This window comes from Aphanomyces invadans, assembly GCF_000520115.1.
Source record: "Aphanomyces invadans strain NJM9701 unplaced genomic scaffold supercont1.56, whole genome shotgun sequence".
Lineage (NCBI taxonomy): Eukaryota > Oomycota > Saprolegniomycetes > Saprolegniales > Verrucalvaceae > Aphanomyces > Aphanomyces invadans.
In genome coordinates, this window is record NW_008580201.1 from 130,157 (window position 1) to 143,933 (window position 13,777).

The following is a 13,777-nucleotide window of genomic DNA, read 5'->3' on the forward strand; positions in this document are numbered from 1 at the left end:
CGTCCGTGTGGTGGTAGTCCTCTCCATGACTTCCATCGCATAAGCGGCGGCGGCTCCCTGCCGCCTCCACCACGCGCATGCAGGGAATGCTTCCTATGAGTTGCGCGACTTTGAATCACCATGCACGTGCTTAGCTGGTTTAACTTGATTTTAATGCATTTTTCAAATTCGTCCAACGAGGGAAAAAATTCTCGTGATGTTGAACGTTCCTGAGGTATTTATTTTTTATTCCACATCGTCCACCACAGCAGGATTGGCTAAATGCCTCATGCACTTAAAACTTTGGAAGTGTTTGTACCAGGTGGGTTTTTCAGCGGCCCCCAGCAACCACGAACCGCACCTGCTGTCCACGGCGCCACACCGAGCGCGACAGCAGCTGAGCGGTATGACCCAGCGACTTTCGAACTTTACTCATGGACACCCCGTCCATCATGGATCATGCCAGGCATGCCGCGTCCTCCAGCTCAAGAGACTTTTAGCCAATCATGCCGCGGTGGACGATTTGGAATAAAAATACCTCACGACCATTGGAGGATCGCAAGAAATATTTTCACTCGTTCGACGATCTTGAGAAATACCTTTTATTTTATCGAATCGAATGCTGAAATCAGGTATAGTCATTGATTGGTTAGAAAGGATAAAATCGTGGATTTGTTGAATTTTGACCAATGGCCCTGGATTTGAACGACGGCTAAATATAGGTTTGGAGGGATGGAGCTGGCCAAGCACATTCGACCGACGTGTGAGTGCCAACATGACCCGCGTGACGCGCATCCAGGGGTTCCAGCGCCCGTTCTCGCGCGATCAAGTGACCAGCTGGGTGTTGCAGCCAGTGCTCATTGCCGTACGTGTTCGTCTGTCCCATTACCTCACTGCGATCCTTCCAGGCGTTTGTTGCGCTCACAACGTCGTACCTCCACGACCTCGAGGTAACGCTACAGGTGCATCCATCATTGGCATCTCTGACCAAGCCTAGCCATTGTGGGTGCTGATCCCATACGGCGTGCTCTTGACTATCTTCGGCGTGTGCTGGTTCCTCTGTGAAATGCGCAACCCCGCCAGCTCTACCGTTCGTTCACTCGACCGCGCGATTGCTCTAGCTCATCTGGTTGATGCAGGTCGTGGCCAAATGGTGTGTCCCAGTGCCTTCCAAACCCACGCGATATTGCACTGTGTGCAACAAGAACAGCCCAGGCCTCGACCACCACTGCACTTGGTACTCGTTTCCAGATTCACCGCAGTTCTATTCATTGCCCATCCAGGCTCAATACATGCATTGGAGACATCAACTACGAGCCTTTCTTCATCTTAATCGTTACGGGTAAAGAACCCGTCGACCGCGACTTGATGTGCCGCTAAACGTGTGGACCCTGAGCAGGCACGGTGATGACAGCATACCAAGCGATCATTGGTATCGTCATGGCGACGACATGGCATGCAGAAATCGTGGCGCACGACCCGACTATGAGCGCGTCGGGGTCGTTGGCCGCCCTCTGGATCCACAACATTGTGTGCATCTTGCTCGCGGTGGCGTATGGCGCCCTGACAGCGTTCCATGTGTACTTACTCGTCCTTCGCATGGGCACGTACGACTATATCCTGAAATACGGCGCGAACAACCGGTGCATTCGGCTCTTGCGGTGCCAGTGCCGAGGGTCCAAAGCCCTCGGCGCAAAAAAGAATGGCCCCAAGTCGCCAGCCCAAAACGACAAGGACTCGATCGCGACCACAGTAGCTTCGGATCGCAAAGCCAGCAAGTCTAAGGTCGGCCATACGGCCTCTGTCGTGCATTCGTCCAAGGAGAGTTCAGCGCAGCCGTCGTCGGCAGAGATCGCCGCATGGAAGGCCGAGTGGATCAAGAAACATGGCAGTGATGGCGACGACGTGGTCCGCCCGACGGAATCGCTCGGCGATTTGGCACGGACGAGAAAGGTCAGCGCGAACAACATCCTGGTCGAGTTAGACGGACAAGTAACCTCTTCGGCTTCGTCGTCCGTTGCACCTATGGCCGCATCGGAAAAGGAGAACTTTCATGACGTCGACTTGCACGAGTGACAAGGACGCGTGGAGTGTCTTCATAAGGTAGCTGCATTGTAATGAAGGACATCATCCATCTAGCTTGGCGTCGGAGGGAGTTGCGGTCGATGCTGTCACGGCGTCCCTTCGAAAACTGCCAGACAACCCATCTTGGGCAAGTTGTATCCGCGCGACACCCTTCGCCGCCTGAAACACCGCCGCCCAGTTCTCCATGATACGTAATGCTTCTACCGATGTCACATAGCTTGTCCATAAAGCAGGAAAGTGTATCCATGGGAGACATAACATGCCTAGAAATGCTACGTACTCTCATTTTCGCCTTGGATCATATCGAATTCCTCGCATACTTGCTCCAAGAAGGTCACCAGGTCCCGCGACGACGCGCGCAGTTGCTCGAGCTGCGCCAGTTCCTCCGCCATAATTCAAATGTGGAAGGACTTCCGGATAGATGCGATCCGGATAATCGGCTCCAAAATCCCGAGTTGGCCATGATGCAACAAGGTCGTCCAGCAGGCCCCGGCGGTGGTGGATCGAAGCAATGGGTGGAACTTCAGTTGCTTTGTCGCGGAAACATGGGCAAGTCACGCATCCTTCAGAGTCTTTTGGCATATTACCAGAAGGTATCACCACATCTGCAGCAACAAGCCCTTCCTACGGTCCCCGATCTCACGCTCAACATCCCACGGAGTATCGACCTTGTTCAGTTGTACGAAGAAGTGGTAGACAAAGGCGGGTACGACGCTGTCTCTAAGAACGCTCGTTGGCCAAGTGTCGCCCTCTCCATGAAGTTGAAAATCGCCCCGACCAAACTCCAAGCTTTATACGCTACGTATGAGTGTTTGGTTTCCCCCGTCCTTCACGAACATGCCCTTGTCTGCGTAGGTGGCTGCGAGGTTTTGAAGCCCACCAGATCGGGCCAAAGCGACATCGTGACACCAGTGATGAAACAACCGAACCGATCGCAACGCATGCAGAGATTCAACTCACCACGAGCGTCCGCCAGACACCGCTCCCAGTCGTCACCAAGCGATTGAAGACTCATCGCAACCAACTCTCCGGTACGTTTACCTCCCATCTTCACCGAGATTCTCCTTGTTCCATTCTCGACAGATTTGGGCGTGATGCATCGATTCGTGCTCGCGCTAGACTCGAATTTGCCCGATCACGTCGAGTGGGCGCTCAACCAACTCATCGTGCTCTCGTTCGGGTCGCCCAAAGACCCCGACTGTGACCTCCTTCTCGCACATGTTCCTGGTCTCCTTGACGCTCTTCTCCGCCAAATCCATCTCTCTTCGACGCATGCCGACCCATCTCTCCTGTCCTCATCCATGAACCCCGATGACGTCAATGATGTCAGTGTTTTCGAGCATCCTGTGATGCAAGCCGATCGAACTTGCCGCGTCCTTCATATTCTTCGCAACCTTGCAATGATCCCCGACAACCAGACCGTTCTGGCATCGCACTCAGCGGTCCTGGATCTGCTGCCTGTTGCCCTCAAGCAATCCCAACCCGACATGCCTGCTCGAGAAGCTGTCGATCTCCTGTGGGACATCGCCGTGCAGGTACGCTCGCATCTAGAGTTACGAGTCCTCGCTCAGCTCTATTGGTGTGCCTAGCTGGCGTCGCACAATACGCCGTCTCCTTCAATCCCGAACTCCACCACTGTCTCGGACGCTCTAATCGACGTCGTTGTGGGCACACTGCTCGACTCTTCTGAGCATCGCGCGACCGTGCTGCGGGCCGCGCAGGTGCTTGCGCAGTGGCTAAAAAGGCGGTCCACTGCTTGCGCTGACCGCATCCTGCGCCATGCTTCGTTCCGGTTGCTCTTGGCGCGCATTGTCGAGGGGTGCAGCCGAAACCGCCAGGTTCGTCATTGTAGGATTACTATTAGTAGGAGACATTCCGTTACACGAGGGCGTTGTCGCAGGACGGGTGGCTCCAAGACGACGACGACGACGACGACGTCGCGGCGGGGCAATGTCAGTATGACAATGACGATGACGACGAGAATATCCATTCGAATGGCGACGATGATCCTTACGGCGACCTCGACGAGGCGCTGCCAACGTGGTCAGGGCCGTGGGAGGAAGGCCAGGCATCATACACCTCTGGTACGTCCAACATGCATTGGAATTAGGACATGGCAAGTTTTGAGATGTCAATGAGGCGAATTTTTCCCCAGCGACCGACTGTTTTGATACTATTTTGATGGATATTTGAAAGGGAGTTGTTTGAACGATTTGATACTTGTAGAAGTCGGCGCGAACATGGGGATGGTATTTGCCTCCAAGGGATGGGACGGCGAGCCAGAGTCGAAAAACATCGACGTGGAGGTTCGCGACTGCATGCTTCATCTTCTTTACCTCCTCACGGATCGCCACGACGTTGTGCGAGTCGCAGTTGCAACGCTGCCCGCTGCTATGCGACGTCTTGTTGTTGTCATGACGTCGTGCATCGGTCGAGCAGAATCGGCACGGCTGGCTGTGGGAGTATTGTCGAATTTAGCATTGGCCCCTGCGACGCTGCCGTACTTTCTCCCGGTTGAAAAGGAGTTGGTACTCGTTGCCATGTCCGACCCGAGTCTGGCGGACATGCTTGCAAACATCCTGGTTGACGTGTACGGAATGAACTCCCTCTAAAATTCAGCTCAACCATACCATAGCCATTGAATAGTGCGTTAACATACACGCATATGAGCGCATTGGCACCGAAGATGCGCCGCGCAGTTGTGTAGCAAGGTCTTTCTTCGTCGTGCTCATGTGCCGCCGCAGTCGCTACATATTGGATTGTGCTCACCAATCGGACTTACTCATGTGGCATGCAAATATGACTGTCCGCGATACTTTTCGAATAATGCTTTTTTAAAATCAATATTCATTTGAACTACATTTTTTTTTATTTATTTCTTACGTACGTGCTTCAACTGTAGAAGGTATTTTTTGTTCCGAGCCAGATCATACAATGATCAAGTAAATATAAAGAATACTCGTGCTCTTTTTCTAAAGTAGAAGGGTCGCTCTCGTCCTGCGCTGTGATTGGTCAACACAACTGCGATCTTTCAAGATCCATCCGGCACATTCGATTTTGACCCGCCGAGCACCATGCACGACTACGAATCTGCCCAAGCGCACTTCCTGTACGAGCACCGCGAGCCATGCAGCCAAATTGCGGTTGTCCAGATTGCGGTCTTCTTCGCGTCGTTTGTGTTCACGTACTTGACGTGGTGGGCAGGCCTGTTTGGCCTGTTGGTTGCCGCCGTCGGGTACTACGGGACCCTGACCCCTGTTGTTCAGAGCAAAGTCAGCTTTATTCAATTCGTACGTCCTCATAGTATGCTATATCGATGAATTTGGGAGCTGATCGACCGTGTGCTTGTAGTACTATTTTGGGAATTGCTTCATCCTGTTCTTACAAGTGCTGTCGTCGATCGTCCTGGTTGTCGTCGTATCGGAGTGGCCCGTGATCACGTCCTGGGGATGGGTCGTCATCGTCCTCGGCACAGTGTCGTACATTTTCCAAATCTACCTGACGTACATTGCGATCCAGCGTTCGTTCTCTTACCGTGCCGAGCTCATGCGAAGTCCTCCCCCAGCAGAAATCATGGTGTACTCTCAACAAAGCGTATACACCGCCGTGCCTCAAGTCATCAGTGGATACCGAGCCCCCATGGACACCAAATCCATCTAAGCCAAATCGAATCCACCCCGTTTCGATAAATCCCTTTCCATTCACAGTATGCATGTGAATAATGCTCTCAACATGCGATCTTGTCACAGTGTGCTGACTCCATTGTGGAATTGCCATTGCATCCAGCCCATCAGTTTCCTCGTGCTCCGTCGCTGTTATGATTTCGTTCCTTTCGTCGCTTCTCTCATAGTGATCGGAGTGACGAAAGGATACACATGCTGGCCATGGCTTGAGCTATTCAGCAATCGCAATCTCTCTAGGAGATGTCCTTCATGACATTCGTCAGCTAGGAGGTTAAGGCGGTGGTCACCGCGTCGCAGCCAACTACTTCACCATTTCGAGATCGTGGTTGTCTAGACGACTATCTTACTAATAGTAAGTGGAGTAGTAGTCCTGCCATTCTTGGTGGCAACCTATAGTACTACTAAAAGTACAATTGCGGGTTGTGATTGGTGCACTCGTGTGAAGGGACACAATTGGTTGGTCCGACATATTCCAAGTGAGATGAGCGCTGCGATGACGATGCTCGGAGGGCTGTGGCGCCGTCAAGGCGTGCGAGTGATGTCGACGTGGAATAAGAAGATGTTCACGGTGAAGGACCAGCAACACATTTTGCAAGTGGTGCAGTCCGTGTCCGAGTCGCACGGCGCCGGTGTGAATGTCACGGAAGTGTTGTCCAAGTTTGTCGTGCCATCTACGTCGCCGTTCCCCACGGAATTGCACGGCATCCAGTTCCCTTTGGAAGAATTGCGAACGGCATATGTCCGTGGCCACCTGGAAGATGAATTTGTGCATCACATGGACGAATTCGGCATCGTGTGGGTCGAGGATGACGGCGAGGAGTTCGTTGAGGAGCCCAAGTCGACCCCGAAGAAGTCCAAGAAGAACAAGAAGCGTACCAAGTAGGACAATCCATGGTCGATATCATACTAAGTAAAACCAAAACCACAACAAGCTGGCTGCATAACTCTTGGCGTTGATGGAGGAACTTCCACGTACATATCACTCCATCGCATGCTGGCGTACAAAGCTGCCCATATTCGATAGAGCGATGCAGTGAGTGGGGTCCAAGGAGCATGCAGGGTTTTTTGTGTTCGACAGAGCTTGAAAAGTTGGCTGGGTACCATGGAACTGAGTGCATTTGATCCCGATTGCGGCTCGATGGTGTAGGAAGGGTGGCTCAGCAAGAAGCAGGGGTCGCAGGAAAAGCCAGGTTCCGAAGAGTACAATTCGGGTTTGTATATTCACATTTAAAACCCCAACCCGGTGAAGTACTGTTTGATAGCGGCGGAGTAGTCTCCCACGACTTCCAGTCGGCCAGGTCGGCTGACAACGGCCTTGCCTTGGCACACAGTCGACAGCTCTTGTTGCAACGCTGCTTCGTCGCCGTGGAAGCGACGGACGATCGTAATGACGCGCGTCCGGCCATTGCGGTAGTCACGGTACACAGGCAATTGCAATCCAGTCGCTGTGCGCTTCACATGGAACGGAAGTCCTTCCAAAGGTCCTTCCGCGCGCGCAGGGGACCAACCGTTGAAGCTCACCTTTTCAGGGACGTACGTCGGTTGGTACTTCAAAGGTGGAAGCACGCACTCGACAGGGTTCTCAGCTTCCTTACGTGCGATCTTGCGCAGGGTCGCAGGGTGCTTAAGCTTGCGGTTGATTTGACGGTTGCTGGCAACGCGCAACGGCGCAGCGATGGAGATGACGAAGGACCGACCGGTGGCGAACATGGGGCAGGATGGACTGCAGTCGCAATTGCTCGTGGGCCAACAATGGAGGTGGTCCACACTTCTGCCTTCTGATTGGCCTATTTCAGTGTGATGGCCTTCAAATAGTGTTATACACTTTAGATATTAGCGTGATATATATACAGTTTTCCAGTACAAATTTAAAGTAGTGTATCCAATTCTTTTACACTAGTTTGAAGCGAACCAATCAATGCTGAGCAGTGTTATAAATTAACCAATCGTAGTGATTGAGTTCATCTGATTGGTGGAATTCGAGGCAATGTTGAATTCTCAACACAGGAAGCGACATGAACGACACTGAAGTGCCGCCGCCGACGTCGCCCACCACTGCTACAAAGAGGAAGATGGTCGCAGAGATCAAGGAATACGAAGCGAGTACTAGGTCCATCAAAGTCTTTAACGAGTCCCTGCGTCAGCTGAGCGACAATATCGAAGAAATGACGCAAACAGTCGAGCAAACCAACAAACTGGCAGCAGGGTGGCTGCGACTGTGGCACAAATGAAATTGCTTCCCCCTGCACATGCTTTCCTCTATGCGCAAGTTTCGTCGATGGTGCTCCAAACTCGCGTATTCATGCGTAATGCCATGCATCGGACCCAGCCTTACGGGATCTCCATAGTGTAATGGCACGTTCATTACATCTTTATCACTCAAATCTCTATGCCCGACAGTTCTCGATGTCGAGGACGAAGATATCGGTCGCACCGAGCTCGTGGAGGTCGTCCATGATATCGGCGACGTCGTTGCGAGGGACCATTGCCGACACTGCACAAAAGTCCTCGTTCAGGAGCGGATTGATCGTCGGCGCTTTGCGACCAGGAGTAATCGTAATTGCTTTTTGGAGCTTTTCCCGCGCAATGTTGTACGAAATCATGCGGTACTTCTGGGCAAAGAGAAATCCGAGGAGTCGCTGATGAATCTTGTTCACGAGCTTTCGGTGCTTCGTGTTGGGGTTCGAAATCAGCACGGCTTCCGTCTTCATGATGTTGCTCACGATCTCAAGCCCCGCAGCCTTCATCGTCGTTCCTGTTTCGACGAGATCGACAATCCCGTCGGCCAAACCCAGTCCACAGGCAGCCTCAACGGACCCCCCCACGTACTTGATATCTACGAGACGGCGCATGAAGATGCAATGATCCACGAGTACGAGATCCACGCACGAGTGGGCTTGCCGGGAACTTCAAATTGCTTGAAGTATTCACGTGCTACATTGGGGAATGATGTGACAATGCGCTTTCCCGCAAGTAGCGCAGGATCCTTGATGGCGCTCGTGATGGGCGCTTGCACGGACAGTGAGCACTTGCCAAATCCCAGGTTCTGGCACATCGTGAGCAAGGTTCAATCGCGGCGATCTCGGGGTTACCATGAGTTCATTGACAGTGGTTTGACTCTCCGCAATGATGTCTTGTCCGGTGATGCCGAGATCCACATTACCCTCGCCGACGTATGCAGCAATGTCCGATGCGGGCAAGAACACAACAGTCACTGGAAGCGACGAGCAGTGCGCAATATCCAAACGGTGAGGCTACGATCGGAACGGGTTGATCAACCATGAACACATCAGCATGCATGGTGCTTTGACGTACCCGAGTGTAATCGAGGCCAGCACCGTTGAGGAACTTGACGACCTGGTCATGCAGGCGTCCCTTCTTTGGCACTGCGAAGAGAAGGTTGTTCTCGGTAGAGGACATGTCGGCCATATCTACTGGCGGCAAATTCCGGAATGAAAGGAGTATGGCGTTTCCATGGATCGCGCGGTACAAGGACCAGGAATCCGGATACCATACCCAGCAATGGATCCCTCATTTTAAGGACAGTTTTTCCAGCAATAGATCTAAAATGTCAATCGTACTGTTGATTATGTCTGTAAAACAGGGTGTTGTGTTATGAGATAAAATCGCATCCGGATAGCAGGTTCTTGTGGTTTATAATTTGCACCCACACTTTGTTCTTGTGGGCTAGACAGCGAGTGCGTACACCTCTGCTCAACATGCAAATGAATCCACGACTACCCGGACGAGGACAATCCATTGTATAGGATTGCAACTATCTCGAGCATTCCAGTCGTGCGACCTTCATAGCGTGGTCCATCTCCCCTTGGTGATCGCCGGCGGCCTTCTTGAAGAGAGTGTTGATCGTTGAACTGATTCCGACGTTCACCATACCTTCAACTTAGTATATCTGTAATAACATATTTATCTACGGCACGTTTGGATGTTCCGATGTAACCATTCCCAGTGAGTTTCTAGGGGCGGCGACGAAGTATGCCGCATTGGTAATGGTGTTTGCTGGGGTATGTAGAGCGCTTTGGCGCCGCTTGAGACTCGGGTTCCTAGAGGCATGCACTCACGGTCGCATGGATGAAGCCCTTACGTGGGCCATGGGAAGGCCAAGGCGTGGCTATGCCTTCCTCGACAAATGCCAGGGTTGCCATGAAGAGGCAGAAATGTATTGAAACCAGCGACACGAGATAGTCGTATGGACCGACCAGACTGTGGCAATCGGCCCCTCGGGATGGCCAACAATCGAATAGTCTTTACCTGGCGAGGGCATCGCAAACGATTATATTTCTCGCTGGTCCCCCAATGGCATGTCCCATTACAGCGACACCCGCAAAGGTAGCGGTCAGCTCCTTTACCCCGCCCGCCACTGCCGCAGCTACCGTGCTGGCATGCGATGAGGACTTGCTAGGGCCGACAGGTCATTACGATGGGAACTCCAACGTATGCACTTTGAATATGCCTTCAGCTGGGGGGGGTAGTCGTCTGCGGATCGTCCAGAAGTGATTGTGGTAGCTCGGGCAATTTCGGACAGTCCGAGAAGTCGCACAACCTCTGTGATGTTCGTCGTTGTGCTCGATGGCCGGTGCAATGGGTGTAGGCTCTGTCACAGGTTTGCCATGGATTAGCAACGTCTAGGGAAGGATGAAAATCAACACTGCCGTCGTAAGCAGCTGAGTTGTGGGGAGTTGGGTGCAAAGAATTCAGTTATAAGGCTCACAAGGGGGGCATCGGAGGTCGTGCTTGGAGTCGTTGGAGGCTGAAGCATCCTGTCGGGGGGTTTATCGTCTGATATCTTGCGCGTCGTCAAAATCCATCGGTCAAAGCGGGCGACATCACGGTCGATTTGGCGGAGCGCGGACGTCGTCAGGGAGAAGCAGCTTGTTCCCCAGCATGACGAGGAAGTGGGTGTCTTGATGAGTTTCTTGAGGTCCCCCTGCGCTTGGACTCTTGCTGCGACTCCGTGCCTTGGACCAGTCCTCGATCGATGATGCGCGTTCGAGGGCAGGCTGCATGGGCGTTAGCTTGCAGTTAGGCAAGAGGTCAACCGACGTCGTGGCGACGAACTTCGCCACAGGAAAGTGCTTGAACATGACGATGGCAAAGGACAAGGTCGACAGCGCATGCCGCCGACTTGGCCAGTCGAGCGAGCCAGCGCCAAGTCGAACGAGTATGGTGTTCGGGGACGACACCGCCCTCGTTCGTACGTGCATGGCGCAGTATGGTGTCCATCTTCCGCACATCTGCTTCGATAGGTCTTGGAGGACGAGCATATTGGCCGGTATGACGTACGTAGCCCACTCACTCGTACCGACAGGCGAACCCTCGCGAACGACGGTGACGTCCACGAGCCCAATTTCCCCCGCAACCAAGATCAAGTGTATTGCATTCTGTCGGAAGGAGATGGCTGCGTGCGGACTGCTGTCGCTGGTTGGCGTCGCCATTGCGTACGGCGACTGTCTACTATGAAATGGCTGGGCTTTTCATGGAGCACAAGTTGGGCCACAAGCGGCAACTCGAAGCGAGTCGCTGCGCTCATCGATGCGATCGAAAATATTCCTTACGGCAACCAAGCACAGACTTTGCAACGCTTGATGTGGCGAACATGACGCCCGAGCAACCGCTGATGGAGCTGGCAGATGCATTTTCGGATATTTGTAAATATCGAGGGTTTCTCAAAAATATTTCGATTTCGTGTGACGCCAAGATACAACTTTCACACTATTTGTCTTCGACAGGACAGTTTTTCGACGTGGCGCGGCGCCGTTTCGCAAGCCAGGTCCACGATGAGCGGCGACGGCGACGAGGCACCGGCAATACCTTTGACGCCTCGCGTGCCAATGGAGGTTCCAAACACGCCAAAGGTCGTCCCAATGGAGATGCTTGTGCTCCTCACTCCAGATTCAAACGCCATGGACATGCTGCTGGCCACTGTGATGGAGTTCAAGGGCCACACGGTCGACATCTTCACCCCCAACTCGACCTTTGCTCAAGTTAGTATCTGCGTCGGTTGCTTCTTGATGGGCGGTCCCACCTTGTGAGTGTCGTAGGTCCAGGGGTCTATGGCTACTGCCCAGCACGTGGTACAGCTAGCCAGTAGCAACACCAGTCACTGTGATTGCCCTAGGCTGCATCCAGGAAACGAGTGTATCCTCAAGAGTGGGGGGTTTGGTTTCCGCCCACGCCATCGGACACTGGCGAGATCCCGCCGGAGTGGAAAGCCGATGTGGACAAGTACAAGAAGCGAGTTGTTAAGGTACTGAAATGGCAGCCCATCGGACGAAACACACGACGCGCGATGGAATTATGTAGCTCGAGAAGCGCGCCAAGGCCCATCAGGCAGAAGTCGAGGTAGTGTCCACGTTGAAAATGCCGTTGTAATGAGGTCTTGCATGATGCAGAGGCTGCAGCAAGAGCTCACATCGGCCATGGCCCGTTACTCGAACCTGCACTTGGAATTCGAGCAGTTCCAGCACGACGTCCAGGAGCTGCAAGCCCAATACGTCAAGTAGTTGTATGTTGCTCGGCGCGGTGTCTCTCACGGCCCTTGGGCTAGAGTCACCGATACGAATCAACGAATCCTTTGGGAATACTTGCCCCAGCACGACTCGTCGCTCAGCCTGATTCCAGCATTGGCCCATGACATCATTGAAAGTGTGACAATCGTGGGCGACTACACAATCCACGGGACACTTGGTGAAGGCCAATACGCGTCAGTGTACTCATGCAGCCGCAATCCCGCTGCTTCCATGACCCATCACCAAGGCAGCACGGGAGGGTCGGCTACGCTTCTGCCGTCGTCGCCGACTGTCGACAACGTTTGCCCGTCCCCGCCCAACTTGGCCCTCAAGGCCATCAACAAGAGCAAACTCACCGACATCACCGGCCTCGTTCGAGTGCACTCTGAGATCGCGGCGCTGTCGGACCCGGCATTACGCCACCCGAGCCTCCTCTGTGTGCACGAGGTCATCCACACGTCCAAGTTTATCTACCTCGTCACCGAGCGCGGGGGCAAGGACCTGTTTGACTTTTTTGGGCCACACGACAGTAAGGCAGCTGCGTTCGTGTAGTCTGGCTGCGCTGATGGCGAGATCGGTAGAGGGGGTGTCGGAGGCCACTGCATTACGCATCACGTTCAAAATCGCAGAAGCTGTCAAGCATATGCACCTGCACGGCTACTGTCATCGCGACCTCAAGCCGTACGCGACGATGACGTTGATGCGTGGCGTCATGGCGTACGTAGGGAGAATATTCTGTTCACGCATGACAACTACATGGTCAAGATCGTTGATTTTGGGCTGTGCGCCAAGGTGGGCACAGCGCCGCTGTATGACTTTTGCGGGAGCCCGGGCTTCTTTGCACCGGAAATGCTGCTGCATGACCAGTACGATGGCCAAAAAGCCGACGTGTGGAGCATTGGATGCATTTTGCTCGAGGTAGATGAACGCCAGGAGGTATTTACCACGGTATCATGACCGGATGATGCGGCTAGCTTGTCCTCGGCAATACGTTTTTCCTCAAGACTTGGATGACGGCGTACCATCTCGACGTGCTCAGCGACCGAGCGCACTTTCAAAAGCTTGTTCAGACTGTACTTCGATTGAAAATGACTCGACATACGTCTTGCTGATGTAAACGTGTAGAACGTCACGGCCATGCACACTGCTCTGGCAAGCAATGAATCGTACTCGTCCGAAGCCAAATCTCTGCTCAAGTCCATGCTCTGCGAGGACGCTGCGACTAGACCGACAATCTTTGATATTGCAGAACACCCTTGGTTCGACCACCATCACCGTCAACCGTCGGCAAAGCACCGAGAGCGCCTTCACAAGGCAGCGTCCAAGTGCGAGATCACGTCCAGAAGCAGCGCTGCCCACTCCCCCACTCGACCGACGTCCGCAGAACATGCCCCCGTCACGCTTCCGTCAATAAAGGTCCCCGAGAAACCTTCGTCGCCGCAGCACCACATGCAGCCTCGGTAGTGCACCGTGTAAAATAACTTCACATGTTTCAATTGTCCT

At 53.3% G+C, this 13,777-nt stretch overlaps 9 protein-coding genes across 9 annotated transcripts; 6 read left to right on the forward strand and 3 right to left on the reverse strand.

Moving 5' to 3' along the window:
• Positions 1 to 754: 754 nt before the first annotated feature.
• Positions 755 to 2,055, forward strand: H310_13773 (hypothetical protein; the record flags this gene model as incomplete). The annotated part of the gene is made up of 6 exons (XM_008881408.1): positions 755 to 844; positions 888 to 929; positions 977 to 1,069; positions 1,119 to 1,216; positions 1,263 to 1,321; positions 1,379 to 2,055. The coding sequence occupies 6 exons, from the start codon at positions 755 to 757 to the stop codon at positions 2,053 to 2,055; spliced, it is 1,059 nt and encodes a 352-aa protein (XP_008879630.1).
• H310_13774 (hypothetical protein) lies at positions 1,876 to 2,456 on the reverse strand (the record flags this gene model as incomplete). The annotated part of the gene is made up of 2 exons (XM_008881409.1): positions 1,876 to 2,264; positions 2,345 to 2,456. 2 exons carry the CDS (start codon positions 2,454 to 2,456, stop codon positions 2,107 to 2,109), a joined length of 270 nt encoding a protein of 89 aa, XP_008879631.1. The 3' UTR covers positions 1,876 to 2,106.
• A 67-nt stretch (positions 2,457 to 2,523) lies between these two features.
• Positions 2,524 to 4,855, forward strand: H310_13775 (hypothetical protein; the record flags this gene model as incomplete). Its single annotated transcript, XM_008881410.1, has 6 exons — positions 2,524 to 2,866; positions 2,920 to 3,095; positions 3,148 to 3,599; positions 3,654 to 3,902; positions 3,965 to 4,148; positions 4,291 to 4,855. Coding segments are annotated over 6 exons (1,790 nt in total), but the record flags the coding sequence as incomplete, so codon positions are not given.
• Positions 4,856 to 5,114: 259 nt separating this feature from the next.
• Positions 5,115 to 5,854, forward strand: H310_13776 (hypothetical protein). Its single transcript, XM_008881411.1, has 2 exons — positions 5,115 to 5,354; positions 5,416 to 5,854. The coding sequence occupies exons 1-2, from the start codon at positions 5,139 to 5,141 to the stop codon at positions 5,722 to 5,724; spliced, it is 525 nt and encodes a 174-aa protein (XP_008879633.1). The 5' UTR covers positions 5,115 to 5,138; the 3' UTR covers positions 5,725 to 5,854.
• A 347-nt stretch (positions 5,855 to 6,201) lies between these two features.
• Positions 6,202 to 6,699, forward strand: H310_13777 (hypothetical protein). The gene has a single exon (XM_008881412.1). The coding sequence runs from the start codon at positions 6,229 to 6,231 to the stop codon at positions 6,628 to 6,630; it is 402 nt and encodes a 133-aa protein (XP_008879634.1). The 5' UTR covers positions 6,202 to 6,228; the 3' UTR covers positions 6,631 to 6,699.
• Positions 6,700 to 6,937: 238 nt separating this feature from the next.
• H310_13778 (hypothetical protein) lies at positions 6,938 to 7,535 on the reverse strand. Its single transcript, XM_008881413.1, has one exon. The coding sequence runs from the start codon at positions 7,455 to 7,457 to the stop codon at positions 6,975 to 6,977; it is 483 nt and encodes a 160-aa protein (XP_008879635.1). The 5' UTR covers positions 7,458 to 7,535; the 3' UTR covers positions 6,938 to 6,974.
• Positions 7,536 to 7,743: 208 nt separating this feature from the next.
• H310_13779 (hypothetical protein) lies at positions 7,744 to 8,190 on the forward strand. The gene has a single exon (XM_008881414.1). The coding sequence runs from the start codon at positions 7,763 to 7,765 to the stop codon at positions 7,976 to 7,978; it is 216 nt and encodes a 71-aa protein (XP_008879636.1). The 5' UTR covers positions 7,744 to 7,762; the 3' UTR covers positions 7,979 to 8,190.
• On the reverse strand, positions 7,752 to 9,199 carry H310_13780 (ATP phosphoribosyltransferase). The gene is made up of 4 exons (XM_008881415.1): positions 9,063 to 9,199; positions 8,840 to 9,001; positions 8,637 to 8,793; positions 7,752 to 8,583 (listed from the first exon to the last, which is right to left on the reverse strand). The coding sequence occupies exons 1-4, from the start codon at positions 9,174 to 9,176 to the stop codon at positions 8,135 to 8,137; spliced, it is 882 nt and encodes a 293-aa protein (XP_008879637.1). The 5' UTR covers positions 9,177 to 9,199; the 3' UTR covers positions 7,752 to 8,134.
• Positions 9,200 to 11,498: 2,299 nt separating this feature from the next.
• Positions 11,499 to 13,776, forward strand: H310_13781 (CAMK/CAMKL protein kinase). The gene is made up of 10 exons (XM_008881416.1): positions 11,499 to 11,749; positions 11,807 to 11,839; positions 11,884 to 12,012; positions 12,069 to 12,107; positions 12,158 to 12,264; positions 12,313 to 12,803; positions 12,856 to 12,955; positions 13,000 to 13,192; positions 13,249 to 13,347; positions 13,400 to 13,776. Exons 1-10 carry the CDS (start codon positions 11,543 to 11,545, stop codon positions 13,736 to 13,738), a joined length of 1,737 nt encoding a protein of 578 aa, XP_008879638.1. The 5' UTR covers positions 11,499 to 11,542; the 3' UTR covers positions 13,739 to 13,776.
• The last annotated feature ends 1 nt before the right edge of the window (position 13,777 follows it).